Source organism: Carassius auratus, chromosome 48 (assembly GCF_003368295.1).
Source record: "Carassius auratus strain Wakin chromosome 48, ASM336829v1, whole genome shotgun sequence".
NCBI lineage: Eukaryota > Metazoa > Chordata > Actinopteri > Cypriniformes > Cyprinidae > Carassius > Carassius auratus.
Genome location: NC_039290.1, coordinates 9,402,816 through 9,430,388, shown reverse-complemented (window position 1 = coordinate 9,430,388; position 27,573 = coordinate 9,402,816). Strand labels below are relative to the sequence as shown.

At 38.7% G+C, this 27,573-nt stretch overlaps 3 protein-coding genes across 8 annotated transcripts; all 3 read right to left on the bottom strand.

Annotated features, from left to right (window-relative positions):
- Positions 1-622: 622 nt before the first annotated feature.
- Positions 623-9,310, bottom strand: LOC113065309 (uncharacterized). The gene is made up of 10 exons (XM_026236541.1): positions 8,735-9,310; positions 7,615-8,224; positions 7,200-7,465; positions 6,827-7,081; positions 6,252-6,484; positions 5,946-6,018; positions 2,677-3,129; positions 1,426-2,167; positions 1,010-1,275; positions 623-879 (listed from the first exon to the last, which is right to left on the bottom strand). The coding sequence occupies exons 1-10, from the start codon at positions 9,147-9,149 to the stop codon at positions 623-625; spliced, it is 3,570 nt and encodes a 1,189-aa protein (XP_026092326.1). The 5' UTR covers positions 9,150-9,310.
- Positions 4,275-19,951, bottom strand: LOC113065791 (phosphatidylcholine:ceramide cholinephosphotransferase 2-like). Of its 6 annotated transcripts, none has more exons than XM_026237316.1 (7): positions 19,882-19,898; positions 19,775-19,791; positions 13,659-14,165; positions 12,022-12,139; positions 11,404-11,557; positions 11,139-11,311; positions 10,678-10,860 (listed from the first exon to the last, which is right to left on the bottom strand). In XM_026237316.1, exons 3-7 carry the CDS (start codon positions 14,153-14,155, stop codon positions 10,678-10,680), a joined length of 1,125 nt encoding a protein of 374 aa, XP_026093101.1. In that variant the 5' UTR covers positions 14,156-14,165; positions 19,775-19,791; positions 19,882-19,898. The 6 variants fall into 6 exon arrangements, with proteins under 6 accessions (XP_026093104.1, XP_026093103.1, XP_026093101.1 ...); XM_026237317.1 differs by lacking the exon at positions 19,882-19,898 and adding an exon at positions 18,393-18,441 and having other exon boundaries at positions 19,775-19,844; XM_026237319.1 differs by lacking the exons at positions 19,775-19,791; positions 19,882-19,898 and adding an exon at positions 4,275-4,566 and having other exon boundaries at positions 10,646-10,860; positions 13,659-14,155.
- A 627-nt stretch (positions 19,952-20,578) lies between these two features.
- Positions 20,579-27,450, bottom strand: LOC113065790 (aminoacyl tRNA synthase complex-interacting multifunctional protein 1). Its single transcript, XM_026237313.1, has 7 exons — positions 27,248-27,450; positions 24,094-24,198; positions 22,511-22,624; positions 22,244-22,402; positions 21,443-21,660; positions 20,877-21,045; positions 20,579-20,808 (listed from the first exon to the last, which is right to left on the bottom strand). Exons 1-7 carry the CDS (start codon positions 27,396-27,398, stop codon positions 20,642-20,644), a joined length of 1,083 nt encoding a protein of 360 aa, XP_026093098.1. The 5' UTR covers positions 27,399-27,450; the 3' UTR covers positions 20,579-20,641.
- Positions 27,451-27,573: the final 123 nt, after the last annotated feature.

Below are 27,573 nucleotides of genomic sequence, written 5' to 3'. Positions count from 1 at the left end.
TTTCTAAATGTTAGAAAGTAAAGTAAAGTAAGGAAAGCATTTCTGCAGCATGAATGAATGATTTAAACATCACTTATGCTTTAAAAAGGGATGGAAAGATGGAAATAAACTCTGGGTTTAACAAAGAACAGGTTGGGTTCATAGAGCATGTTACCATGGTAACTGAGTATAAGTCACTTCTCTTTCAGAAAAAGGCTTTGACATTTTCACTAAAGTAAAGATAACTTTAAAGAACACTGTGATACAGGAAGACATAATGTTGAGCGAAGAGAACCTTGCCAGAATGTTTTGGAACACAAGCACACAAACAAGAACTTAAGGGGATCTGTGACTATTTCAATAATTTCAAGAAACACTGCATATACACATATATAAGAATTGCAAAAATATATTTACAGTATATTTACAGTGGAGAGAAATGCCTATGTAAAGGTATGTTTCGTTGTTCAAAGCATGTTTTATTTTCTACAAAGCTTGGTATTTGTTTGTAGAGATGAGGGAATTCAGAAATCACCCACACTTACAACAACCTCTTTTTAATACATTTAATATTCAATAATACATTTAAAATTATTCTAGTTTTTTCTTTTTTAATCTCTGCACCATTTTTTAAATCTGTGTTCTATTTTGTCTTAACCTGCCATTTGTTCATCTTTTTGTCTGATTTTCCCCCCTGTAGCTTTAGATTTCGCTGCAGCACAAGGTCGGCATTGAGGAACGCCAGGTGCTTCAGATGGCCGAAATAGGGCTTGATGCATCTCACTTTTATGACATGATCAATGGCCTCCTCCACCATCATGTCATGGCAGATCATCAGATAAGCCAGAAACAGAGTCGCCGAGTGGCTAAGACCCTGTGTGCAGTGAATCAACACCTTACCTGAGGAGAGAAAAACAGAACGATGGTCAGAAAACCCATTCCCAGACTGTAGAACACTTGATAAAAGATGAGAATTGAGTGTGTGTGTGTGTGTGTGTGTGTGTGTGTGTGTGTGTGTGTCAGCTCTTACTCGTTGGGTTCCTCAAAGCCTTATGGATAAATTTGGCTGCTGGCAAGAAGTACTTGCTGATATTGGCCCAGTGTCTGAACGAAGGCAGGCCACAGTAAGTCATGTTCATGCCTCTGTAATATCTGGACCCTGTGTTGACCGTTCCTAGTAGGTCTTTCTCGCTTGCCATTCCCAACAAGAACTTCAGGTCCTTTTTTGGCGCTGCAGCATTAAGGATATGAGTAATTCCCATCTCCTTCAGTTTATTGCGGTCCCATGCAGTCTCTCTGCACAAAAACACAACATCTTAGGTTGGTCTTTCGATTTATAATGAAATTACAAAACTTGTAAATCAATGAGAAAATATATCATTGTCTTTGTTACTCCTGCAATGCATTATTATTTCAATGCACTGTATTTATTAGTAGACTACTTACTCATTTCCAATGAAGACCCTGGGCCAGACCTCAGTGACAGGAGTCTTGGACAGTGTACATTCCCTCAAACGATCCTCCAGCTTGGACACATTAAGACGGATGCAGTTTTCCAAACTTAAATGCTCTGATGTCACTTCAGGTTCTGGCTCGGGAACGCTTGGACCAGGTGCACAGGATTCCTCTGGATCAACAAGATCCACTTCAGGTCCTGGACCAGGAGCGCTGGGATCTGGGACACACGATTGTTCAATATCGACCAGATTCATTTCAGGTTCTGGCTCGGGAATGCTGGGATCTGGGAGACATGATTCCTCTGAATCAAGAAGATCCATTTCAGGTTCTGGGATACATGACTGCTCGGTATCGACCAGATTCACTTCAGGTTCTTGCTTGGAAATGCTGGGATCTGGACCAAATGATTCCTCTGGATCAACAAGATCCACTTTAGGTTCTGGATCAGGAATGCTGGGATCTGGACCAAATGATTTCTCTGTATCAAGAAGATCAACTTCGGGTTCTGGATCAGGAACGCTGGGATCTGGGACACACTGTTGTTCGATATCGACCAGATTCACTTCAGGTTCTTGCTTGGAAATGCTGGGATCTGGACCAAATGATTCCTCTGGATCAAGAAGATCCACTTCAGGTTCCCCAACAGCATTCAGTGCATTTGTCTGGAAGATTGCAGTCAATTGCTGGAAGACTGCACTTATTTTCTTGAACATCCACCCAGCAGTGCTTTCTAAAGAAAATAAAAAGAGGAAAACAAACAAGGTAAGTAAAGTTTGATGACAAACTTGATCAAACCATTGTCTGACAAATTAAAATTAAAGCATGAGGTTTAGATTTTTATTCCGATAATTCAGAGAAACTCTAAATCATACTCTAAACCCCATTAGACCTCATCTGACTGCTTAGAAACCACATCAAAAACCAATTAGACATTTACAAACAACTATGAGTCCTCTGCTAGCTGTTGATGGCATGTATCCAACCATTTTTAACGAATAGATAGATAGAAAGATATAGAAACAAAATCAGATCAGCCTGAAGGTCCCTGCCAAATTTGATAGTCGTAACTTGAAAGTTCAAAGATATTTTACTCTTGGAAAATCAGGGTGTCAGAAGAAGTGGACGAATAATAGGAAAACAGTATTACGTCTTTTTCAACCTAACATAATAATACACTATCAGAGACATCTCTAACAACACAAATAAACATGATTAAGACATATAAATGTATGTCTTCACCTGTCGGGCTGTTCTCCTGAACACCGCTGTCTTCCACTGAAGGTCCTGCTGGGTCTCTCAGATCTTCAGACACCAGCGCAGGCTTCTTCAGCTCTGAGACGCTGACGTTCCTGTTCATCTCCAGCTGCAAGTCTTTCACTTCACAGACTGAGATGTTCTGATTCTCATCAGTCTCCAGCTCCATGTGCATCTCTCCTGGACTGCAGTGACCGACTGAGACGTGATCGTCCGTCTCAAACTCCAGCTGCACATCTATCTCTTGAGATGCGCTGCAGCCGAGAAGGTCATAGATGGCATTGGTGATCTCAAACTCCAGCTGCACATCTTTATCATCTGATGCCCAGTAACTTTCCCTGCAGTAGAAGGCACCGTTGAGGTAAACCTCCAGAAGCACCTCTCTGACCTCTGTGGACATTGTGTGGTGTTCGGAGACTGACAGATCAATAATCTGTACTTAACACTGTACAGTAATCAAACTGTCTGTTTAAACTGTGTCTATAAACTGTATCTAGAGACTCAATAAGGACTGGCTCTCGTCTATAGCAGTAAAATCACCCTCAAACTCTCCAAAGCTCTCTTTTTTATATTACTATGCTCTGTGACGTCATCGCCACGTCACAAATCCACAGTTGCCATGGCAATAACGGAACGTCAGCTAACGGTCGCGGAGCTCCGCGCAGCGCACTGTAAGTTTTCTCCGATTCCTCTCAGAAATGAACGTCTTTAAAAACTTTAATTGTCTTAATCATATTACACATACAGACTGGATTTCAATCGCGTTAGCGGTTATCGATGCACTGGTTTTTAACTCTTCTTAGCAGTTTGTTGCGTACTCCCCGGCGGCACCACAACATTAAAAAGAAAAATATATGCCTGATTTATGAAAGTAATTTTCCAGTCTGAACTGTTCGATTCACCAATTTGACTCATTTGAACAGCGTCTGGTCGTGATTCATTTTCACTCACGTTCCTGGTTTGAATCAGATTAACGAATCCCTGAATGAATTCTTCAGCGGTTACTGAATCAACATCAGAGCTGAACTACTCCGTTTCGAGATTTACTCGATTTTCGACAATGAAGGCTCGTGAATCTTCCCGTCTGAATAAATAATCACCTCAAGAAATGCGGATAAATATCTGAATGAACCACGCGTTTGCGTCAAGTAATTAATCAACCTCCAAAAAAGTTTTCAGTATATACTAGGAAAGGCTGTTTAAAACTTGACACTGGTCAAAATCTTTGATGGAGACCCTTCAGACGTAAATAAAAATGTCATCATGTTCAACTAGAATGAAAAAGATTCAATTTTAACAATGGGGAAATAATGGAGAACATTGATGGCACAATCACAGAGACTGCAAGATGTATTTTTTGTGTTTTATCATCTGCTATACGTCAAAAACTAGCATATGCAGTTTTTTTTAATAGGGTAAAGTATTGTGTTTTTTATGACTATTTAAAATTCCCATTTTCCATATACATCTTTACCATTACTTTGGAAACCCATCCACACACGCTGTCAGTTACAAAGCAACTTATTCAGTCATTTTTGTAATTTTTATATCAGTCAACAATATGCACAAAACCGTAAAATCACATTTGTATAAAATTGAACAAAATAGTATTTATTTTCTGACATTCATTAAACAAATACATTTCTTTCACAAGGTACAGAACAAATAAATTAAAATACAAACTATACAATTGTGAACAATACACATTTCAAAATCCTTCACTGAGAAATACGAATAAACATTTGAATTATGTCTTAAGTACAGTGTGAAAACAATACTATAAGGAACATGGCAGCATGTGTCTACGTTCATCAGGAACCGCACAAAAACATATTCTTCAAAGCATGTAAAAAGCTGTGCTCAAGTAAACAGGATCTTGATTTGCCATAGAATAAATTTTTTAATGGAAATTTCAAAAATTCTGACTTTATTCCTCGAATATTCAAAAAAAAAAAATAATACTCCATTTTTTTTTTATTTGATTAATTAATTGACATTACACAGAATCTTGTAGATTACAATCTGCAACTAGACGGATGTACTGTTACTTCCTCTACAGTCAGAAATCTGGGTGTTATATTAGACAGCAATTTGTATTTTGAAAATCATATTTCCAGTGTTACAAAAACTGCATTCTTCCATCTTAGAAACATTGCCAAGCTACGAACACGTTATCTGTTTCTGATGCAGAAAAGCTAGTTCATGCATTCATGACCTCTAGAATGGACTATTGTAATGCACTTCTAGGTGGTTGTCCTGCTTCGTCAATAAACAAGCTACAGGTCGTCCAAAATGACAGCTAGAGTCCTAACCAGGTCAAGAAAATATGATCAGATTACCCCAATTTTACAGTCTCTGCACTGGCTACCTATTAAGTTCCGTATCAGTTACAAATTATCATTACTTACCTATAAGGCCCTAAATGGTTTAACTCCTGCGTACCTAACTAGCCTTCTACCACGCTACAACCCATCACGCACCCTAAGGTCACAAAACGCTGGACTTTTGGTCGTTCCTAGGATAGCAAAGTCCACTAAAGGAGGTAGAGCTTTCTCACATTTGGCTCCCAAACTCTGGAATAGCCTTCCTGATAATGTTCGGGGTTCAGACACACTCTCTCTGTTTAAATCTAGATTAAAAACACATCTCTTTCGCCAAGCATTTGAATAATGTATCTCTTAAATTGTGAGTGTAGTTGCATCTGATCAAATGTGCATTCTTCTTCTTTAGCTTGAGTTAAACTAATTTTACTTTGTTGGATCAGCAGCTATGCTAATGATGTCTCTATGTGTTTCTCTGTTTCTGCTGGGATCTTCATCCCGTGGTAACTAGGATTTTCACAAGCTCCAGTCTGGATCCAGAACACCTGAGAAGAGATGATGCTGACCCTCAGAGGACCTCAGATGATGCTAACCCTGAATCAACAACAGAACTAACAAATATTGCTACAAGTGTGACTGCATCATATAATAATTGCTGTTAATAATGTTAACTTTATTTAATCTTTCTTTTTTTTTTTTTTTTGCATGGTGTAAACAAGCTTCCATAGTGTGTTTTTAGACTATAGAATCCAGTTAGGGTCAGTTTGACCTGCACCATTAAGATTGTTCACAGATTTTTAACATAAGTGAATATTTATTATGAATCGTGTCATCACACACCTGACTCTCAGGAAATCTGCAATCTTCCACATGAGTTTCCATGCAAGAATATGGAATGGAAGTTAAACAAAGCAGTTTTTTAAAAGCTTTTACCCGGTTGTTGGCCATGGTGTGGTACCAGTAGAAGAGACGTGAGGTGATGAAATACTCCACCACTACGTCCAGGCTGTAATGCTCAAAATGTCAAAACATCAGCCAATATTGATGAAAAGAACCATAATGTTGCAGACTTACAGTGAAGTAATAAAATCTGACACTGAACTGAGTTTGATTGCATTCATTTTGAATGAACTATGCTTGTATTAAGATGCTTTAAAGCAGTATTCCATGAGGTTTATTCACACACTGCATGTTAGTTCACTCATTCGTGTGTGTTAGTGTTGATTGAGCGGCACTCACCTTCGGGGCGCAGTGCATGTGCATGCTGGGAACAGGAAGAGTTGTGATGTACATGGTCACCATACGGTACAAATACAACATTCCCTGCAGGAAGAAAAACCTTCGACCCACGATGGCTCTGTCAAAACAACGGGAGAAGGAGGAATCATGGGATTGAGTGAGTATAATGAGTTTATGTTTGCAACGGTAAAGCATTTTACTTAACTTGTACCAATTGTGATTGATCTGACTGACTGAAAAACATGATTTAAGAACGCTGTATATGGCATACACCATCAGTAATAAATAAAGAAACACTGCATATACACGTATAAGAATTGCACAAATATATTTACAGTATATTTACAGTGGAGAGAAATGCCTATGTAATGGTATGTTTCGTTGTTCAAAGCATGTTTTATTTTCTACTCAAGCTTGGTATTTGTTTGTAGAGATGAGGGAATTCAGAAATCAGACACACTTACAACAACCTCTTTTTTCTCATTTTTTAATACATTTAATATTCAATTATACATTTCAAATTATTCTAGTTTTTTCTTTTTTAATCTCTGCACCATTTTTCAAATCTGTGTTCTATTTTGTTTTAACCTGCCATTTGTTCATCTTTTTGTCTGTTTTTCCCCCCTGTAGCTTTAGATTTCGCTGCAGCACAAGGTCGGCATTGAGGAACGCCAGGTGCTTCAGATGGCCGAAATAGGGCTTGATGCATCTCACTTTTATGACATGATCAATGGCCTCCTCCACCATCATGTCATGGCAGATCATCAGATAAGCCAGAAACAGAGTCGCCGAGTGGCTAAGACCCTGTGTGCAGTGAATCAACACCTTACCTGAGGAGAGAAAAACAGAACGATGGTCAGAAAACCCATTCCCAGACTGTAGAACACTTGATAAAAGATGAGAATTGAGTGTGTGTGTGTGTGTGTGTGTGCGTGTGTCAGCTCTTACTCCTTGGGTTCCTCAAGGCCTTATGGATAAATTTGGCTGCTGGCAAGAAGTATTTGCTGATATTGGCCCAGTGTCTGAACGAAGGCAGGCCACAGTAAGTCATGTTCATGCCTCTGTAATATCTGGACCCTGTGTTGACCGTTCCTAGAAGGTCTTTCTCGCTTGCCATTCCCAACAAGAACTTCAGGTCCTTTTTTGGCGCTGCAGCATTAAGGATATGAGTAATTCCCATCTCCTTCAGTTGATCTCGGTCCCATGCAGTCTCTCTGCACAAAACACAACATCTTAGGTTGGTCTTTCGATTTATAATGAAATGACAGCACTTGTAAATCAATGAGAAAATATATCATTGTCTTTGTTTCTCCTGCAATGCATTATTATTTCAATGCACTGTATTTATTAGTAGACTACTTACTCATTTCCAATGAAGACCCTGGGCCAGACCTCAGTGACAGGAGTCTTGGACACTGTACATTCCCTCAAACGATCCTCCAGCTTGGACACATTAAGACGGATGCAGTTTTCCAAACTTAAATGCTCTGATGTCACTTCAGGTTCTGGCTCGGGAACGCTTGGACCAGGTGCACAGGATTCCTCTGGATCAACAAGATCCACTTCAGGTCCTGGACCAGGAGCGCTGGGATCTGGGACACACGATTGTTCAATATCGACCAGATTCATTTCAGGTTCTGGCTCGGGAATGCTGGGATCTGGGAGACATGATTCCTCTGAATCAAGAAGATCCATTTCAGGTTCTGGGATACATGACTGCTCGGTATCGACCAGATTCACTTCAGGTTCTTGCTTGGAAATGCTGGGATCTGGACCAAATGATTCCTCTGGATCAACAAGATCCACTTTAGGTTCTGGATCAGGAATGCTGGGATCTGGACCAAATGATTCCTCTGGATCAAGAAGATCCACTTCAGGTTTCCCAACAGCATTCAGTGCATTTGTCTGGAAGATTGCAGTCAATTGCTGGAAGACTGCACTTATTTTCTTGAACATCCACCCAGCAGTGCTTTCTAAAAAATAAAATAAAAAGAGGAAAACAAACAAGTTAAGTAAAGTTTGATGACAAACTTGATCAAACCATTGTCTGACAAATTAAAATTAAAGCATGAGGTTTAGATTTTTATTCCGATAATTCAGAGAAACTCTAAATCATACTTTAAACCCCATTAGGCCTCATCTGACTGCTTAGAAACCACATCAAAAACCAATTAGACATTTACAAACAGCTATGAGTCCTCTGCTAGCTGTTGATGGCATGTATCCAACCATTTTTAACGAATAGATAGATAGAAAGATATAGAAACAAAATCAGATCAGCCTGAAGGTCCCTGCCAAATTCGATAGTCGTAACTTGAAAGTTCAAAGATATTTTACTCTTGGAAAATCAGGGTGTCAGAAGAAGTGGACGAATAATAGGAAAACAGTATTACGTCTTTTTCAACCTAACATAAATACATTATCAGAAACATCTCTAACCACACAAATAAACATGATTAAGACATATAAATATATGTCTTCACCTGTCGGGCTGTTCTCCTGAACACCGCTGTCTTCCACTGAAGGTCCTGCTGGGTCTCTCAGATCTTCAGACACCAGCGCAGGCTTCTTCAGCTCTGAGACGCTGACGTTCCTGTTCATCTCCAGCTGCAAGTCTTTCACTTCACAGACTGAGATGTTCTGATTCTCATCAGTCTCCAGCTCCATGTGCATCTCTCCTGGACTGCAGTGACCGACTGAGACGTGATCGTCCGTCTCAAACTCCAGCTGCACATCTATCTCTTGAGATGCGCTGCAGCCGAGAAGGTCATAGATGGCATTGGTGATCTCAAACTCCAGCTGCACATCTTTATCATCTGATGCCCAGTAACTTTCCCTGCAGTAGAAGGCACCGTTGAGGTAAACCTCCAGAAGCACCTCTCTGACCTCTGTGGACATTGTGTGGTGTTCGGAGACTGACAGATCAATAATCTGTACTTAACACTGTACAGTAATCAAACTGTCTGTTTAAACTGTGTCTATAAACTGTATATAAAGACTCAATAAGGACTGGCTCTCGTCTATAGCAGTAAAATCACCCTCAAACTCTCCAAAGCTCTCTGTCGTTTCTACTGACTCGCATCAATTTATATACTATGCTCTGTGACGTCATCGCCACGTCACAAATCCACAGTTGCCATGGCAATAACGGAACGTCAGCCAACGGTCGCGGAGCTCCGCGCAGCGCACTGTAAGTTTTCTCCGATTCCTCTCAGAAATGAACGTCTTTAAAAACTTTAATTGTCTTAATCATATTACACATACAGACTGGATTTCAATCGCGTTAGCGGTTATCGATGCACTGGTTTTTAACTCTTCTTAGCAGTTTGTTGCGTACTCCCCGGCGGCACCACAACATTAAAAAGAAAAATATATGGCTGATTTATAAAAGTAATTTTCCAGTCTGAACTGTTCGATTCACCAATTTGACTCATTTGAACAGCGTCTGGTTGTGATTCATTTTCACTCACGTTCCTGGTTTGAATCAGATTAACGAATCCCTGAATGAATTCTTCAGCGGTTACTGAATCAACATCAGAGCTGAACTACTCCGTTTCGAGATTTACTCGATTTTCGACAATGAAGGCTCGTGAATCTTCCCGTCTGAATAAATAATCACCTCAAGAAATGCGGATAAATATCTGAATTAACCACGCGTTTGCGTCAAGTAATAACCAACCTCCAAAAAGGTTTTCAGTATATACTAGGAAAGGCTGTTTAAAACTTGGAAACTGGTCGAAATCTTTGATGGAGACCCTTCAGACGTAAATAAAAATGTCATCATGTTCAACTAGAACGAAAAAGATTCAATTTTAACAATGGGGAAATAATGGAGAACATTGATGGCACAATCACAGAGACTGCAAGATGTATTTTTTTGTGTTTTATCATCTGCTATACGTCAAAAACTAGCATGCAGTTTTTTTTAATGGGGTAAAGTATTGTGTTTTTTATGACTATTTAAAATTCCCATTTTCCATATACATCTTTACCATTTCTTTTGGAAACCCATCCACACACGCTGTCAGTCACAAAGCAACTTATTCAGTCATTTTTGTAGTTTTTATATCAGTCAACAATATGCACAAAACCGTAAAATCACATTTGTATAAAATTGAATAAAATAGTATTTATTTTCTGACATTCATTAAACAAATACATTTCTTTCACAAGGTACAGAACAAATAAATTAAAATACAAACTATACAATTGTGAACAATACACATTTCAAAATCCTTCACGGAGAAATACGAATAAACATTTGAATTATGTCTTAAGTACAGTGTGAAAACAATACTATAAGGAACATGGCAGCATGTGTCTACGTTCATCAGGAACCGCACAAAAACATATTCTTCAAAGCATGTAAAAAGCTGTGCTCAAGTAAACAGGATCTTGATTTGCAGGCGTAGTGTTTGTGGTGTCATTAATCTTGTGCGCTCTGCACTATTGAGTAGCTCTTGCACGGGTTCTTGAAGACGGCAGATGGAGGCAACAGCGGCCACGAGAACGAGCAGGGAACCGTCGTCTTAACGTTCTTCTCCAGGAAGTTAAACACACGGTTCCACCAAATCCGGCTCAGATAGTTGTGAGGAGATCCTCTCAAGGTCTACAAATCAGGAGAGCAATCCACAACATTTAATCAAAGTAGAATTCATGAGGTTTATCTTTTGTTCAAACTTAGTAAGAAAATCAATTGTTAGCTATTGTTTAAGCAGCTTCAAAGATGACGTATAGAGAAACAAAATGCCAAAAATACTTGAAGTCAAAAGATGCGACTCATCTCACAGTTCCAACTTTTCTTATTAGAATTTTGAATCCTATCAGAATCTCACAATTCTGAGTTAAAATCAAGCAATTTTCCAGCAGTTTTTTAAAAGCTTTTACCCGGTTGTTGGCCATGGTGTGGTACCAGTAGAAGAGGCGTGAGGTGATGAAATACGCCACCACTACGTCCAGGCTGTAATGCTCATGCGCTATCAGGATAAAGATCACACCCATTGCGCTTAGGAACCAGCAGATCACGTGATAGCAACGCCACAGCAGCGAGCGGGGCGAGTCTACAACACAAAACAGAACCAATCCTTAACAGTGTGAATACAAGTGGACTGAGAGCCGATAGAAATGATGATCATGGTTTCCTCATACTCACATTCCTGGATGAAGAGGAAGGTGAGGGTCAGCATGACCGTGTGGCCGCTGTACAGGAAGTCACCGCACATGAGATGAGAGCCAGTGATGGACAAACCTCCTCCAGACACCAGCTGCAAAACACGCTTGATCTTGCCCTGAGAATCACCGTAGAGCTACAGACAGAAGCAGACCAATCACAAGAGAAGCAAGATATAAAACACCAAAGCTTCCCGTGAATGCATGCTGCAATTCAGCATTGCAAGCAAAAAAAAAAACCTTAACCATGACCAAAACTGCATTAACCATGCAGTAACATCTCAAAATGTCAAAACTGTTCAGTTTAAATAGTGTCTGTGCATTCATTTGCAATGATGAACTGCCTTTAACTATCATTTTGCATTATTGAGACACTGTTTTCCAAATGAATGTTGTTCAGTTGCTTTGACGCAATGTATTTTGTTTAAAGCGCTATATAAATAAAGGGGACTTTGACTTTGAGTTTGAGTTTGATTGCATTCATTTTGAATGAACTAAACTTGTATAAGATGCTTTAAAGCAGTATTTCATGAGGTTTATTCACACACTGCATGATAGTTCACTCATTCGTGTGTGTTAGTGTTGATTGAGCGGCACTCACCTTCGGGGCGCAGTGCATGTGCATGCTGGGAACAGGAAGAGTTGTGATGTACATGGTCACCATACGGTACAAATACAACATTCCCTGCAGGAAGAAAAACCTTCGGCCCACGATGGCTCTGTCAAAACAACGGGAGACGGAGGAATCATGGGATTGAGTGAGTATAATGAGTTCATGTTTGCAACTGTAAAGCTTTTTACTTAACTTGTACCAATTGTGATTGATCTGACTGACTGAAAAACTGCTAAATTTTTGTGAACAGGATGAATTAATTTATTTGTATTTGTATTAAAAAATACAGTAATATTTTTAAATATCATTACAGTTTAAAATAACTGTTTTCTATTTTAAAGTAATGTATTTCTGTGATGTATTTTCAGCATCATTCCTGCAGTCTTCAGTGTCACATGATCTTCAGAAATCAGAATAATGTGATGATTTACTGCTCAAGAAACATTTCTGATTATTATCAATGTCGGAAACAGTTGTGCTGCACAATATTTTTGTAGTAGTGATGCTGAGAATTCAGCTCTGCATCAAATAAATAAATTACATATTCACACATAATACAGTTATTTTGAATTGCAATCATATTCCACAATCTAATACGTTTTTTTTATCAAATGAAATGCAGCTTTGGTAAGCAGAAGAGACTTATTTTCAAAAACATTAAGAATATAAAGGAATAATAAAAATATCAAATAAAATAAGAATATTACTATTGTATAATTTCAATTAAAAAAAGCATTTAAGAATTGTATTTAAAGTAAATTACACAAATATTTATGGCTTTAATGGTCTTTAATATCTTTATTTCCATACATTAAACTATCAAGCTTTTATTTTAAACCTTAAGGAGCCCTTAAACCTCTTTTTTGTTGACAACATCCAGTTTATAAGTTCATCTTATTAAAGGTTTGTGAAGATGTTTGGTGAATGTTACGTTTCTAAATGCACATTATACTGGACTATGTAAAGCAGCATTTACTGTGAAGAGAGATACTAAAAGCACTGCATCATGAGCTGCTCAAGTGTAAATGAACACAATGACGCACTGAAATGTTAGTATCTGAACAGTTCAGTAGGAAAAAGTTAATAAAAATACTATTTAAGTCAATCCAGCTCATCAACTGTTCAGATACCAAGATTTTTTTTGGAACAAGTGGAGGGTGAGTAAATTATGACAAATTTTCATTCTGGAAATAAACTACTTTACTTAAGTTGATACTTGCACTAAGCCATCATGATTCAAGTTTTATTTCAATTAATCATGCATCCCTAGTTCCCAGATAGCACAAGTACATCTGCAAGACGTCTGATAAAGATCTGGAAAGCATCTGCTTTGTGCAAACGTTTGATTGACGTCTGGTTTTAAATCATAAACATCTTAAAGACATCTTCTAAACGTCTATTTGACACCAGATAGTAAACGTCTTGTAGATGTATAGCAGATGAGCAAACACTTCTTCCAGATTTAATTCAGACATAAAATAGACGTCTCTGACGCAGACAGCAAGCCGTTTCAGCCCAGATCTGGTCCACATGGATTTCACGCAGGCCAGATGTGGACCGGTTCTGGGCCGAAACTGGGGAGATGTACGTTTGCTATCAGGGTTGGAGTCTCACTAAATGCTCACCTGTGCTTGAGGAAGAGCCACTGGATGAACCACAGAGCCACCAGGATCATCCCGTTCACCTCGGTGACGGAAAAAGCCCACTCAAAACGCGGCACATAATCGAAGAATTTGTCCGGTAATGGCGGGCTGATGGACTTGTCCGGGACTCTCTCGTGGACGACGGTGATCATGACCGTAGTGAGGACGAGGTTAAATGCGGCCCAGATGAAGGCGATTCCCGTCTTCCACCATTCCGCCGGCAGCAGGGAGTCGATGGACCTTGAGACCGGGATGCGGATGTAATCCTGGTTTTTACGCAAGGCTTTACTGAAACCTCTCGCCAAACGTGTCGACTTGCTGTCGTCAACCTGATCGCCACTGGAAGTGACCGGAGAGGGGTGTGGCCGGCCAGTGGGCGTGGTCTGGGGGCGTGACCCATCCTCTATCGTCACCATCATATGGTAGCCACCGTTGGGTGTGTCATCTTCTTGTTCGTCCAAAAGATGAGATGCTGCCATCACTCATACACTAAAACAAAATTTAACACAATATTTAATAGTTCATGTAACATTAATTGTGAAATATCAATTATTAAAGATACAATACACGCATACTACCATACAAAAGTTTGGGATCAGTTAGACTTGTAATGTCTCTTCTGCTTATCAATGCTGCATTTATTTTATCAAAAATACAGCAAAAAACTGTAAAATGTTATTACAAAATAAAATAATGGTTTCTATTTTAATATTCTATATAATTGTAATTTATTTCTGTGATGTGCAGCTGTATTTCCATCATCGTTACTCCAGAATAAAGTGTCACATGATCTTCAGAAATGAATCTAATATGATGATTTATTATTAGAATTATCAACAGTTGTGCTGACAAATATTTGTTTGGAAACTGAGATGCTTTTTTCAGGATTCTTTGATGAATATTTTTTTTTAAAGAACAGCATTTATTCAAAATATTAATCTTTTATATCACTTCTTATCATTTTAACACATTTAAAAGTTTTCATTTCTTTCAACAATTAAAAGAAAGAAAAGAAATGTACTGACCCCAAACTATTGAACGGTAGTGTATATTGTTAGAAAAGATTTCTATTTTTAATAAATTATCTTCTTTATAACTTTTTATTCATCAAAGTATCTGAAAAAAGCATCACAGCTTCCAAAAAAATATTAACTGTTTATAATTCTGATAGGGCTGGGCGATAAATCGATTTTATCGATTAACTCGAATTTTGACGTTAAGGGCGATTTGTTTTTAATGAAAATCGGTTTTCTCTTTAACTTCCACCACCGGCTCTCCCCTTTGGCTTCCGTAGTTCAGAGTGGGCTCGCCCTCCCCCCGCTCTCCTTACAGCCGCACACAGACAACATGACAGTTAACAGCGCAGAGCTCGTTCCAAAGAAAGGCACCGTTTCATCCGTTGTTTGGAATTGGTTTGCTTTTTTAGTGTCAGACACAGAACAAATAACGCCACATTGCAAAGTGTTTAAAAGCCGTTGCGACAAAAGGTAGCAGCATTTATTCCAGCATCTTAAACAGTAGGGATGGGTACCGAAACCCGGTATTAAACTGGGCAACAAACATTTCTAGGGGTGTAACGATAGGCGTATTCGTATTGAACCATGGCTTTCGGTTCGGAACGCGGTACGCATTATGTATACCGAACTGTTCGTTGGACTAATTAATTATATTTGAAAAAAAAAAGAGAAATATAATGATATGCGTTCAACAAGGTAGCCCAATAACCCAAACGACGTAACAGGCAACGCCCCTGACACTCCCGAAGAAGAAAAAAACACCAACTTATAGTTATATGTCTATGTTAGGCTACTCAGTCAGGCGCTCGCTCACTCAGCACGCGCTGAAGGCTCATTGCAAAATGGCCAATGCGTTTAACAGACCAGAAATATAAGATCCTCCAATAACCAACAGGTCTGGTGTTTGGGTGCACTTTGGATTCCCTTTAAGCTATAATGGTGATGGCAAGAGAGTGGTGGATAAAAAAACAACGGTATGTCGCATCTGCTACATGACAATAGGGTACACCAGCGGGAATACTTGAAACATGTCAACTCATTTACACCGACATCATCTTATTGTGTCAGTATCTGGGAAAAGACAAAAAAAAAGAAGAAACAAACGAGCAACAAACTATCCCCGCAGCATTTAGACACCGGTACACCATTATAGCTTACAGGGAATCCAAAGTGTACCCAAACACCAGACCTGTTGGTTATTGGAGGATCCTCTATTTCTGGTCTGTTAAATGCATTGGCCATTTTGCAACAAGCAAACGCGTGGAAAACGCTAGTCGCGCCGCTTTCTCCTCCTTTCCAAAGCGCTCGGGCAGAAGCGCTCATGAGGCGTCGGTCTTTGCTAAGCAACCATGACGTGCTCTCTCCATGAAGATGTGTAAATTTCAGCAAAGTATAAATGGATTTGCAGCTCTAAACATCGCTTGCAGTAGCTCTGCTACTAAATTTATTTCAAAATGGCAATCCATATACAACTATGATCAGCTGTTCCTTCATCTTGGCTGAGCTTTCAACGTTGTTACGGGAAAGGATGAAGCTGATTGGTTAGTTCTTGTCACATGACCCGCGGTGCGCTTGCGGCATTCTGAAAAGTTGAGATGTTTTTACATTTTGCTGTATCTAAAACGTACCTAACCGAACCGAACCGCGACATCAGTGTATCGTATCGAACCGAACCGTGAATTTTGTGAACCGTTACACCTCTAAACATTTCTAATGTGTGATCATATTAAGTCGTTTGTCTGTGAGATCTGCGAAAAGTGTGGTTATACTTCACTAGCCTTAGGGTGACCAGATGAGATTATTCAAAGATCAACAGTCTGTCATTAGTCTTTAGTGTGCCACAAAAAACAACAACATTAAAATCATGAACTCAAATGTCAAAAAAAAAAACAAAAAAAACAATGGGTCTCATTCACTAAATATGCGTAGGCAAAGATTTTTGCGTGAAATGTTCGTACGGACGTTTTCACGAATAAATCATGATTCATCAAAAACTTTCTTACTAAAATTTATTCTAAATGTACGAAAAGATTCAAGAACAACTTATACCACACGTACACACTAATCATGTGTAAAACCGGGGCCTTATAAGCATGTGTTAAGAACCCTATATAATTAGATGTTATTGATAAATTATAATTACAGTTCCAATTTATATATATATATATACAACAATCACCTGATCTATCCTTATATAAACGGTGATTAATGTGTCTCATCTTGTTGAGCTGGTTTGGGCGTGAATTATGCTAATTACTGACCTTGTGCATGCGGGCGCTCATTTAGAAGACTCCAAATTCACTAACAGAAGAACGAGTTTAAGAACAAGCTCATGTGCGTACGAACGTGTTGTGAATTAGGCGGAAAGTTCTCGTGAGAAGTTCAAATGTGTGTATAAATAAGAAAATTTTACGCAAAAATTGGTGAATGAGACCCAATGACTGTTGTAACAGTGCGTAAATCAGGCCTTTCTGTAATGCTAACGCTAATGAGTTTAAAGTTTTGTTAGCACTTTATGAATACCACTGTGACAAGTACTAGATCTAATTTTGTCATTTTTGTTACATTTATTTAACCAAAAGTGTTTTATCAAAGAGGGACACACAATTTTATTTTTTATTTATATTTTAATTTATTTTGAAGGTGCATTGTGTCACTGTAAGTTATTAGAAAACTGATAAGCTACATTTTCACTGTTTACAATGGTAGTGCCTGCCATCTTGTTTACAAGCATGTTTTGAGGCTTGTTTCCTGTTACACTTATGCACAAAGGGGACATTTAGATTAAACTACATAAGAGAAAATCAGAACAAAACAAAGAGTACATTTGTTTTGAGCAATTTTTTTTGTCGGTTGTAGTTTGTTTTTAAATAGAAAAAAAAATTTTATTAAATGAAATGAAAATCGGGTTTGGTGTGAAAAAATCGGAGATTTTTTTTTTAAGCCATATCGCCCAGCCCTAAATTCTGATATAAATCATCATATTTTCTTGATTTCTGAAGATCATGTGACACTGAAGACTGGAGGAATGATGCTGAAAATACAGCGGAGCATAACCCCTGACAGCGAGCAGTTTCGGTCCAGATTCGGCCCACATGGATTTCATGCGGGCCAGATGTGGGCCGGATCTGGGCCGACACTACGTTGCTGTCTGGGACAGAAATAAATTAAATTTTAATGTATATTAAAATAGAAAAATGTTATTTTACACCATAATATTTCACTATATTAAATTTTTTCCTGTATTTTTGTCTTGTAAACATTGAAAACTATTGTCACGTGATCTCAATTTATGTTACATGTTTAACTCAGTTTGGTTATTGTCTCAACACTGTTATTTGCCATTTTCGATAACATATTTAGCAAAGATTTCAGTAGAAAAATTAGATGTGTTGGTAAATATACTTTTTTAAATTGAATGCTTAAAAATGTACAAACAAACAAGGCATTAGTTAAAGCACTGAAGGATAAATCCTTTGCCTCTCAACAAACACATTTACAGAACAACAAATCATATATATATATATATATATGCAGTCTCTCTGTGCTTCCAGTTGTAGATGTGGATTACAGTCTTTGCATGTGTGAATAATCGCATGCATGCACATGCATCTACAGGTAGGTGTGTTTATTAACTTCAGGCCATAAACCTTTAGGCAGTTTAGCATGAATGTGTGTGTTTGTTCAGTTTACGCCTCACCAGAACAGGCGTTTCAATGTGAATGTGTGTGTCTGACACACCCTGAAACCTGTAACACACAGATATGTTTGTTACACCTCGCTCATTCATTTCTCTGCTGACCCTACAGCCGTCAGACCAGTTTGTGTCATTCTCATGTGAAATACTGGACTGGCAGAATGATTTGCTATATATGTATTTATTTGTATGAATACCCTGATAGCACTCATCCTTCTCAGAGACGTCTATTTGATGTCTGTATTACATCTACAAGACATATTTTTTAGAGAGTTTGCTCATCTGCTATACGTTTCCTATCAGATGTCAAATAGACGTTTAGAAGATGTCTTTAAGATGATTTAGAACGAATGTAAAACTGACGTCTATCAGATGTTTGTACACAGCGGATGAAAAGATCTTTTATAGATGTACCTGTGCTACCTGTAAAGGCACATCAGTATTTGTCTACAGAATGCTGGTATTAGATGCTAAAACCACGGTATGTTTGAATAGCACAGTACTGAAACATTACCATATGCAAATACCGTGTTATTTCAATGAATACCGCCGTTTTGCCACGGTGCATGCAGAAAAAGCATCGTATTACAGGGAACTTTCGTTAAGTGGTCTAGCAAGATTCTTTCAAAGATACTTCACAGATACGTCTGTAAATCTGCCTTGTGCAAACATCTGACAGACGTCTGTTTTTCATTCATTCTAAATCATCTTAAAGACATCTTCTAAACGTCTATTTGACATCTGATAGGAAACGATCTCTACTATAGCATTCAAAAAATACGTCGTGCAGACGTCAAAAAGACGTCTTTTAATCAACATATTTTAAATGTTACCTTTTGTTCTTGAGTACATTCAAAGTTTGAAATGACGGAATTGAATCGCATCACCATGGAAATAACGTCATGTTTTTATGAATTAATGCGAACGTCAGCGAAAATATTGATCATATTTTGTCAGCTGGGATGATAGTTTATATCAGTGCGTTCTTGTGAAAGTCACGGGATGTTTGACTCACTGTGTGTAAATGTTTGACAGTGCTTGAGTTTTACCGGACAGCATTGCTGAGCTGCCTCTCACCTGTGCGCGCCCCCGAGACTTTCAGTAGCATCATCGGAGCATATAAAAAGATCCTGGACCATCCGGGTCATAATGGAATACTGATCGATCCGCGCGCGGCTGCCGGTAAAACCATCTCAAGATCCCGAAATAAACACAATCACCGAGAACGCGCCTCAAAACGTAGACGACGTCAAAAACGCTCCTGATGTGCCCGAAATGCTTTCTAGATAAGAAGCAATTTATTATCATTCATTTATTTATTTTCTAATCATGTAACTCAACTCAAGTAGGTTCATACGCAAAAGAGAAAGAAACGCTTTATTTACCTGCTAAAAGTTGAAATCTTCCCACCATGTGCGTAAAACAACGTTGATATGTCAAACTACATGCATGAGTACAGAAATAAAAGATAGATGTAAAGCAGAAGATTTACCTGTTTAACAGAAGGAAGACTAAAACGATGTGCTTGGGTGAAGGGGCTTTAGTCTCCGCCCTCACCTGCGGTCACGCCCACATGCGCTCAGAGACACGCCCACTGCGGGAGGCGTCGAGTCAGAGCGGATACACGTCACAAACGTGTTATGCAATACCGACCCCAGGATATTACTAAATAATAATATATTATTATGATATAAAATCTAAAACCTCTCTATATAACATGTTTTCTTGTACTCAGAAATCATAGTACATATTAATTGTATTAATTTGTTATTTGTATTAAATACTATTTATTATATTTATTTATTTTTCCTAATATTATATATAATGCAATCCAGAATATTCTGTTTTGAGTACTATTTGAGTTAATTCTATTTATATTTTATGCGGTCTTGATCATTGGTACTAAGTGTCCACAGTGTTTAATTACCTGTCGACTCATAAATCAGCTTTAGTTTGCTGGAGGATGATGATGATGCAGACATGTTATTTACAAGTTATGAGTAATGTCAGCCTGTTTCTGAGTGTTTTATCTGCTGTTGGTCAGCAGAGGGTGCTCAAACCTGCTTCAACTCTATTATGTCATCAGTCTTGAAAGGCTTTGGTTTCCTTGGTACTGTGAGTCTCAGCTCTTTCTGACTAATAACCCGTCTGGTTTTTCTGCTGCTTTGTTTATGCAGAACACTGAGGCCTTTGGTAGCATTTAATAATTTATTTCTGAGATTTCGATGTCACACATAAATTAAGCTTGACTGTTATTTGATCTCGCCGTTGCTGACACTTGGGGCCCGACAGAGGCCCTTCCCACGGACCTCAAAGGCCACGCCCTTATATGTGGCCACGCCCTTGGCATCTGTGCACAGGTCGTGCTGTAAACGCTCCCAGATCCGCTGTTTGGGATTCAGCTCTTTCTCAGGTTCACCTGCCACATCAAACACAATCCGTTACAAGCCGACAAATGACTCAGATGTTCTGGTGAGCGTCTCTTACCAGGGTAATTCTGGAACGTGACTCTGTCTCCAGGCTGAGCGGAGGTGGGCGGAGCTAAGGGTTCCATTCTCTCTTGATTGACAGCGCAGAGGAGGCGGGCCTGCGACTGAACGCCTCGAACCTTGACTGGCCTCACGTTACACAGAAACACCACCAGACACCCCACCAGCTGCACACACACAAACACACGGCGTTAATATGATGGTTTTATCAAAGAAATTCCTCAAGGAAACATTAAATTGATCAAAAGTGACAGTAAAGAGATTTATAATGTTGCAGTAGATTTCTATTTTAAATAAACGCGGTTCTTTTGAACTTTCTATTCATCTGTGAATCCTGAAAAATAAAACAAATCACAGTTTCCACAAAAATATTGTGCAGCACAACTGTGTTCAACACTGATAATAATCAGAAATGTTTCTTGAGCAGTAAATCATCATATTTTCATGATTTCTGAAGATCATGTGACACTGAAGACTTTTGAGTACACATATGGTTCTTTGGAGATGAAAAAGATCTTGGAGTTGATTTGGAACTCTGTGATGTCATTGAGGGGCGTGGCTAACCTGTTCTGGAGGCATGTGATTGGTCAGTCCGCTGACCACGGTTCTGGGGGCGGGTTCTCCCAGCTCCACCTCCTGGACGTGCAGTGATGCTGAATCTGGATGTTTCCGTACGTCCAGGATCCGGCCGACCCTCAGGTCCAGACGGGACACGTCGGGTTTTTGCTCTCGCATCAGAGCGCAGGCAGAACCAGAACTGTTCAGACACGCAACATCCAAACCTGAGACACAAACACAGATGCACAAATCTCTGAATACAAATATGATTCATGAATAATGTTTACATTCAAATTATAACCATATAATGCCAAACTTACTGTAATGTGGTACTTTATGGGTTAGTAAATACAATCCTGTCCAATCCATATATATATGTGACGGAAATGTACGCCTTTCATAAGTACGAAAGGATTTTACGGTGTATTAATTTTGTTTATAATCTTATATTTAAAATATTTGTTTTACAAAGAGAAAATAAAATTTTTATTCTCTGTCAAAAATATTCTCAAATTTCACAGATACACTTCAAATATTATATACATAGATATAAATACACAATTGATTTATGCATTTGGAAGATGCTTTTATCCAAAGCAACTTGCACTGAATTTCAAGGTATGCATTGATCAGTTCATGCATTCCCTGGGAATCGAACCTATGATCTCGGTGGTGTGAGTGCTATGATCTTTGAGCTACAGGAACACATCCAGGGACTTAACTATTATTTCTTGAATGTTCAGCCGTAATGATTTCACATGAATTGATGCTCATATATGCTGTTGTTCTCTTGTCTCTCCGGCTCACCTCTCCTCTCTCTCCTGCGTCTCCCCTCGTGTCTGGTGTGTGCGGCGCTCGTCTCTGACCGGGTCTCTGGGGCCGGAGCCGGTGGAACGGCCCTTTCCCCCAGAAGAGCTGTTTTAGATGCGATCGCAGCCGCCAGAACTCTCTCCTGATGCAGCTTTCCTGAAACACACACAAGTGGATGTGCTGCTGCATATCTGTGTCTCACACGGCTTCTGTCTGAAGGATCGCACATTGGGTTTCTCATGCATTTGTGTGTGTTTTAAATACCTGCTTTCCTCTTCTGTGTTTCATGCAAAAGCTTCTTTAGATCATCAATGTCTTTCTTTATTTTGGCATTTTCGACCAGCAGTTTCTTCTCTTCCCTCACAGACGCCTGCAGCACTAACAAACACAGAAACTATACAAGATCAGCACAAAGTAAACGTGTAAGAAAGATAAAATGATAAAAGATGATAAATACCTCTTAAAATCAAACAAATACAAATTTTAAGATCAACAATAACAAACAAAATTAGATTAAAAAAAAGTTTGTCAAGACAAACTTTAAGTTGGCTTGAGAAAGACTGACCAGAAAGTTTGAAAAGTTTAGAAAGTTTGAAAAGTTTGGAAAGTCTGAAAATGTGAAAAGTTTAAAAAGATTTAAAAGTTTCAGAAGTTTAAAAAAGACAGTGATTAACATATTGCTAACATTACAAGCAAGTGACCACCATGTCATTAGCATGATTAGCAAAGTTGTTAGCATGTTACTAGCATGATTAACAAGTGACTAGCATGTACTTAGTATGATTAGCAAGGTATCTAGCATGTCGCTAGCATAATTAGCAAAGTGACTACCCATGTCGTTAGCGTGATTAACAAGTTACTAGCATGTCTCCAGCATGTTTCTAGCGTGATTAGCATGCGACTAACATGTTGTTAGCATTATTAGCATGTTTCTAGTATGACTACCATGCAACTAGCATGTTGTTAGCATGTTTCTAGCATGATTAGCATGCGACTAGCATGTTGCTAGCATTTTTCTAGCATGATTAGCATTTTGATAGCATGTTTCTAGCATGATTAGCATGTTGCTATCATGTTTCTAGCATGATTAGCATGCAACTAGCATGTTGCTAGTATGATTTTACCATGATTAGCATTTTACCGGCATGTTTTTAGCATGATTAGCATGTTAGCTAGCATGTCCCTAACATTTTACTAGCATGATTAGTATGTTGTTAACATGTTGCTAACATGACTAGCATTCGACTAGCATGTTGCTAGCATGATTAGCATGATTTTAGCATGATTAGCATGCAACTAATATTTTTCTAGTATGATTAACATGTTTGCTAGCATGTTTCTAGCATGACTAGCAATCTGACTAGCATGTTGCTAGCATGATTTTACCACGATTAGCATGTCGCTAGTATGTTTCTAGCATGATTACCCCTACCCCTCCCACCAAAAGAGAATTGAGACACCCCTACCCCTTCACGTGAATGCGCGAAACGGAGGGGAAGGTGAAAGTGGAAGGGCTAAGTGGCAGAATTGTGATTTGGCCTTAGTCTAAGAAGAAGTTTAAATAGAATATCAGTAAGTTGGCTTTCTCAAGCTAACTTAATTAAACCAGGGTCAATAATAATTGAATAATAATAATAATTAAAAAATTAATTCCTATATTAACATAGAGGACAGAGAGATTTATTTGTCAGGGAATAATTACTGTATAATAAGAGTTGTGTAATAAGAGACGTGTATTAACCTGAACGGTGAGTAAAACCACTTAGAAAAATCTTTTTGACTCTTCGGAAACTTTAATAAATGAGTGTGTGTGTGTGTGTGAAAGAGAGAGAGAGAGAGAGTCTCACTGGCTTTGTCCTTCAGGAACAGGACCTGATGTGTGAGATACTCAATCATCTGCTGATCCTGAGGATCTGATCTGGATCCATGAGGTCTGTTCTGAGACATCGCACCTGAAACACAGAGTCAATTCATTCATAATTACATCGGGAACAGATCGAGAACTGGAGTGTGAGAGAGAGAGAGAGAGAGAGAGAGAGAGAAAGCGCATGTGTGAGTGAGTGTGTGTGTGTGAGAGAGAGAGAGTGAGTGAATGTTTGTTTGTGTGTGTGAGTGTGAGTGAGTGAGTGAGTGAGTGTGAGTCAGTGAAATTGTGTTAGTGAGTGTGCACGTGAGTGAGTGAGTGAGTGAGTGAGTGTGTGTGTGTGAGTGAGTGAGTGAGTGTGTGTGAGTGAGTGAGTGAGTGAGTGAGTGTGTGAGGGAGTGAGTGTGAGTGTGTGAGTGAGTGAGTGTGTGAGTGAGTGATTGTGAGTGAGTGTGTGTGAGTGAGTGAGTGAGTGAGTGTGTGAGTGAGTGATTGTGAGTGAGTGTGTGTGAGTGAGTGAGTGAGTGAGTGTGTGAGTGAGTGAGTGTGTGAGGGAGTGAGTGTGAGTGTGTGAGTGAGTGTGTGAGTGAGTGAGTGAGTGTGTGAGGGAGTGAGTGTGAGTGAGTGTGTGAGTGAGTGAGTTTGAGTGAGTGAGTGTGTGAGGGTGTGAGGGAGTGAGTGTGAGTGTGTGAGTGAGTGATTGTGAGTGAGTGAGTGAGTGTGAGTGAGTGTGTTAGTGAGTGTGAGTGAGTGTGTTAGTGAGTGAGTGTGAGTGAGTGTGTGAGTGAGTGAGTTTGAGTGAGTGAGTAAGTGAGTATGAGTGAGAGTGAGTGAGTGTGAGTGAGTGGTTGAGTGAGTGTTAGTGAGTGAGAGAGTGTGAGTGAGTGTGTGTGAGTGAGTGTGAGTCAGTTAGATTGTGTTAGTGAGTGTGCACGTGAGTGTGTAAGTGTGTGAGTGAGTGAGTGAGTGAGTGAGTGTGTGAGTGAGTGTGTGTGAGTGAGGGAGTGAGTGAGTGTGTGAGTGAGTGATTGTGAGTGAGTGTGTGAGTGAGTGTGTTAGTGAGTGAGTGTGTGTGAGTGAGTGAATGAGTGAGTGAATGAGTGATTGTGAGTGAGTGTGTGTGAGTGAGGGAGTGAGTGAGTGAGTGATTGTGAGTGAGTGTGTGTGAGTGAGTGAGTGTGTTAGTGAGTGAGTATGAGGGAGTGTGTGTGCTCTTGTTTTCGTATCATATCAGGGCACAACTCTGTATAATGACATGGGTATGACAGGTATTACAAGGAGAGGGTGACTTATGAGCACATAACCCATGTCCCCATTTTTCAAAACACTTATAAATCATACAGAATGAGTTTTTTGAGAAAGTAAAAATGCACAAAGTTTCCTGTGAGGGTTAGGGTTAGGTGTAGGGTTGGTGAAGGGACATAGAATATACAGTTTCTACAGAATAAAAACCATTACGCCTATGGGATGAACACACTTTTCACAAAAACAAACGTGTGTGTGTGTGTGTGTGTGTAAGTGTAAGTGTAAGTGTTTGTGTGTTTGTACTTGTACAGCTATATTTGTGAGGGCCATTTTGAGGTTAAGGCCATTGGAGTGAGGACAGTCTTGTAAAGTGAGGACATGTTGGCCAGTCTTCACTTTCTGAGATCCTGTAAAGGCCAGTTTAAGGTCAAGACTTGTTTTAGGGGTCAGGTTATAGTTGGGTAAAGGGTAGGTTTAGGATAATGGTTTGGCGTGAGGCACTAAGTTCTGATGGGTAGGTTTAGGTCAAGGATCTCTAGAGATTGCATTGTGTCAGTGCGTGTCCAACAAAGATGTACTGTATGTTCTCACAAAGACAGCTATACAGAGTTGTGTGTGTGTTTTGAGTAGAGTTTAGCAGCTGCCTAAAACCCTTCACCTCCACACACTATAAATACACACACACAGTCACACAGATACACACAGATACACACAGACAGACACACACACACACACACACACTCAAGCCACAAGATCACCTCTCTCTTCACATTACCATGTTAATACATGAACACACATGCATCCATGAGCCTACAGCAGTTATTTTATTATTATTTATATACATGATTTTATTATTCATTAATATTTTGAATACATTTTTGTTTTTATATTTTCAGTTTTCATTTTAGTTTTAATAATTTTTTCCCATTTTTATTAGTTTTTTTTTGTTGTTGTTTAAAAAAATTATTGTTTATTTATTTCAGGTGCTGTTTTAGTTTATATTTCTATTTAGCTTTATTTTATATTTCAATTTTTGTTTTATTAATTTTAGTACTTATTTTATTTCATTTAGTTGAAAGGTAACATTTTGTTTTGTTTTTAAGACACTAAGGTATTTAATTTACTTTCAATTTCTTTGAATATTTTGAACTAGCTTTTTTTACAGTTAAAGTTTTCATTTTAATTTTAGTTTAATTATAAATTGTTGTCATTCTTTTATCATTTGTATTATTTTTTTACATTTATTTTATATTCATTTCAGTTTTAGTTTTCAAATTCAATTATATGTTTAAATATCACAACTTCACATTGATATGTGAAATAATTTACCTTTTATTGCAATAAACAAATATTATTTTTAATAGTTTTAGTTAACTATAACAATACTGGAGTGCAAATTAAACTATTCAATTAGTTGAGCCACAAAATCTTTTACAGTAATAAGGTTCTTTACAATAACACTCCATTTGTGATTCTGTGAACATTCATTATTTGGCTATATTTGTTAACAACATTGAGAAATTGCAATGAAGTTTGTGTTAATTTTAACATTTATTAATACATTATTAAAATGCAAAGTTGTATTTGTTTGAATGAACGTTATGGGAACGTTACATTTTATCGGTTTTATTCATGGTAACGTTACTTGCTAATATTCTAAACGTTCTGAAACTAGTAACATTTAAAAAAGAACCCCAGCCTAAACGTTTCAGAAGACAAACGTTCCATGAACACTGTATAAGTAACGTTTTACACTGTAACTTTGAACTGAACGTCACACGTTAGTTTGTAACCTCGAGAGAACTCTCCAGCGTTACTCGTCTGAGCTCTACCTGCATATATACAGTATTATTCCAGTCATAACAGTACAGTGTAAGAGAATAAATACTCACCTGCTGAGCGAGTGTTTGTCCGGTGTTTCAGGAGCAGAAAGTAAAGGACTGAAGAGTGTGTGTGTGTGTGTGTGTGTGTGTGACTCTGTTTCGGTCTGTCAGCATTCCTGCTGTGTAATGTTGAGACACATATGTTCATGTGTAGGATCATATTCTCCTGAGCTCGACTGCTTCGTCTCTCTCTCTGAACAGGTGTCAGGCTGCGAGTGTTTGTTTGAAAGTCTGAAGTTTATTCTGGTGTTCCACTGGACGGGGGGCGGGGCTTGTGCTGGGGGCGGGGTCACGCGTCACGCTCGCACATGGCCGTGTTTAATCCTACCACAGTG